Here is a 3,213-nt window from a genome sequence, read left to right as displayed (position 1 = left end):
TCCACTGATGAGGCTTTTGCGAAATGCATTTGGGATGTTAATAAATAAGAAGTTTCTTGAAGTATAGCACCTTTCGTTGTTTTATTTGTTTGCAAGCTAGTTAACTCACTCGAAATCGGATATAAAAGAGTAGTTTTTACAAAATATCACAACGCACTCAGCAAAATATACATATGCATACACTTAACACCTTATTCTTGCCGATGAAATATAAATTTATTTAAAACAAACAAACGTTTTCAGCCTGATTCACAGGCCATCTTCAGGTTTAGAATACATTTGAATTAAAAATTCTATCATTGGAACACAAAATTCAAATTCAAAATTAATAAGAAACATTTAAACAAAAAATTAAATAGACAACATAAATACCATAAAACTAAAACATAAAAATATATAAACATGCAAGAAACGAATATATAAGTATTAATAAATGCAATACTAAGACATTCAATAAAACCGCTATAACTATTGGTTAGAGCCCTTATTAAACTTCCTAACCATGAACTTCCACGCAGAGGGTAGACTTTCTGCGTCCCTCGCATTTAGACAGCCTTCTTGTAATCTACTCCTATAAATCTGCAACTTTTCTGCTGTCAATGCCAAAGATGGAGAAGATAAAGGGTTTATGATGGTCGCCTCATTCCATTTAACTATAGCTCCTGGCGCTTGCGCCATTTGGGACAAAATTGTTGCATTAGACCTCTTTCTGATGTTATAACTATGCTCCTTGATCCTAAGCCCTAAACTTCTAGTGGTTACTCCAATGTAGTCTTTTTTTAACGCCCAATTGCATGTTCTCATACGGAATTTTATAAACTCCTGCTTTCTCTTCTGATTTTATACCATCTTTATCATTCCTGAGGATTTTGTATAAATTAGGCGCCCTTTTTAAAAGCATTCTCGAACCTTTTTTGTGTGCAATCTCCTTCATGACTGCATTCATACTTTCATTATACGTAAATTTTACGCTTCTATTGGGAGCATTTTTAAAAAACCTTTTTTCGATGTTGGCTTCATATTTCCTAATTATTCCCAGAATCGTACTTTTTTTGGTAACCTAGGGCTTGGCTACGTCTATTATTCTATTGGTATGTTCGTTCCTCAGTCAGTATTGAAAGGCATTTTGGCTAGACGATTTAGAGAAAGAGTACTTCAGATGGAAAGCAGTCCTTAACGACAGGCAGAGGGACCGAAAGCAAGATATTGGAGGTAGTGATATCCGGCTCACTAAGAATTGATGAAGGCAGAATGAATTGGTGTTGACTAGGGCCGATAAAAGTAAGCAACTAGTCATCATGAAAAGGCGTACATATAACGAAGCACTAATGGATTATATCGAAAAGACAGAATGTGAAAAGATCAACAGCAATTTTATTGGAAGCTTGGATAGAAAGGTCAGAAAACTAGAGGTCTCTAAACTTTCCAAGGTTTTGCCTTTTCTCAAGAAGTGTAGGAACCCTAGGCCTGGAACACCTAGGTTATTTGCTTTCGCTAAGGTGCATAAAACCGGTAAAGAAATAAGACCTGTAGTAGAGAAATGCAGGGGTCCCACGTTTGTGTTAGAGAAGAAGTTGCATGAGTATTTATCATCGCAGCTGGACACAGATACTCTAGTTGCACGTGATCCTATGAAAGTGGTTAAAGATCTACAGAATATAGCGTTAATGGAGGATGAAGTTGCAACTGTTTTCGACTATGAGAGCATGTATCCGTCGGTTAGGATAGAATCGTGTGAGGAGGCGCTATTGGACTTCTTATACTGTAATAACTCAGAATTGCTTAATTATACTGAGGAAGTAGAGAATTTGGCTAGTTTGGTCTGCCGTGAATCTTGCTTCGCTTTTAATGGGCAGGTCTACAGACAGAGAAGAGGGGTCCCTATGGGAAGCCCGCTTTCAGGGATCCTATGTGAATTGGTGGTGCGAAGGCTGGAAAGAAGAGTTTTTCATGATTTTAAGGATGATATCATGTATTTTAGCAGATACGTTGATGACTTATTTATATTATGGAGAAATAACAGCAGAATCAAGGATTTTTTGGATAAGATCAACGATAACAGTGATGGCCTTACTTTAAGATTGGAACAGAAGAGTTCCTTGAATCTGCATTTTCTCGACATTGATATTACATTCAAAAAAGGCCACCTGTCCACTAACGTTTTTATTAAACCATCACACAGCCCTTTGTATATTCCCTCCCAATCCAAGGATCCGTATAAATATAAAATTGCGGCTTTCAGAGCTTTAATAAGAAGAGCTTTTTTGTATTGTGAAAGAGTACAAGACAGGAGGAAAGAAATAAATAGAATAATAGACGTAGCCAAGGCCCTAGGTTACCAAAAAAGTACGATTCTGGGAATAATTAGGAAATATGAAGCCAACATCGAAAAAAGGTTTTTTAAAAATGCTCCCAATAGAAGCGTAAAATTTACGTATAATGAAAGTATGAATGCAGTCATGAAGGAGATTGCACACAAAAAAGGTTCGAGAATGCTTTTAAAAAGGGCGCCTAATTTATACAAAATCCTCAGGAATGATAAAGATGGTATAAAATCAGAAGAGAAAGCAGGAGTTTATAAAATTCCGTATGAGAACATGCAATTGGGCGTTAAAAAAGACTACATTGGAGTAACCACTAGAAGTTTAGGGCTTAGAATCAAGGAGCATAGTTATAACATCAGAAAGAGGTCTAATGCAACAATTTTGTCCCAAATGGCGCAAGCGCCAGGAGCTATAGTTAAATGGAATGAGGCGACCATCATAAACCCTTTATCTTCTCCATCTTTGGCATTGACAGCAGAAAAGTTGCAGATTTATAGGAGTAGATTACAAGAAGGCTGTCTAAATGCGAGGGACGCAGAAAGTCTACCCTCTGCGTGGAAGTTCATGGTTAGGAAGTTTAATAAGGGCTCTAACCAATAGTTATAGCGGTTTTATTGAATGTCTTAGTATTGCATTTATTAATACTTATATATTCGTTTCTTGCATGTTTATATATTTTTATGTTTTAGTTTTATTGGTATTTATGTTGTCTATTTAATTTTTTGTTTAAATGTTTCTTATTAATTTTGAATTTGAATTTTGTGTTCCAATGATAGAATTTTTAATTCAAATGTATTCTAAACCTGAAGATGGCCTGTGAATCAGGCTGAAAACGTTTGTTTGTTTTAAATAAATTTATATTTCTCGGCAAGAATAAGGTGTTAAGTGT

The 3,213-nt window shown here is 35.6% G+C and overlaps 1 protein-coding gene across 1 annotated transcript; it reads left to right on the top strand.

The window, feature by feature from the left end:
• Positions 1-1,298: 1,298 nt before the first annotated feature.
• Positions 1,299-2,630, top strand: LOC136971010 (uncharacterized; the record flags this gene model as incomplete). Its single annotated transcript, XM_067265493.1, has 1 exon — positions 1,299-2,630. A coding segment is annotated over exon 1 (1,332 nt), but the record flags the coding sequence as incomplete, so codon positions are not given.
• Positions 2,631-3,213: the final 583 nt, after the last annotated feature.

The sequence above is a fragment of the Centruroides vittatus genome, unplaced genomic scaffold, assembly GCF_030686945.1.
Source record: "Centruroides vittatus isolate TY-2023 unplaced genomic scaffold, ASM3068694v2 contig_2255, whole genome shotgun sequence".
NCBI classification, from domain to species: domain Eukaryota; kingdom Metazoa; phylum Arthropoda; class Arachnida; order Scorpiones; family Buthidae; genus Centruroides; species Centruroides vittatus.
The sequence above is the reverse complement of the archived record's forward strand: the minus strand, read 5'-3'. Positions and strand labels throughout refer to the sequence as shown.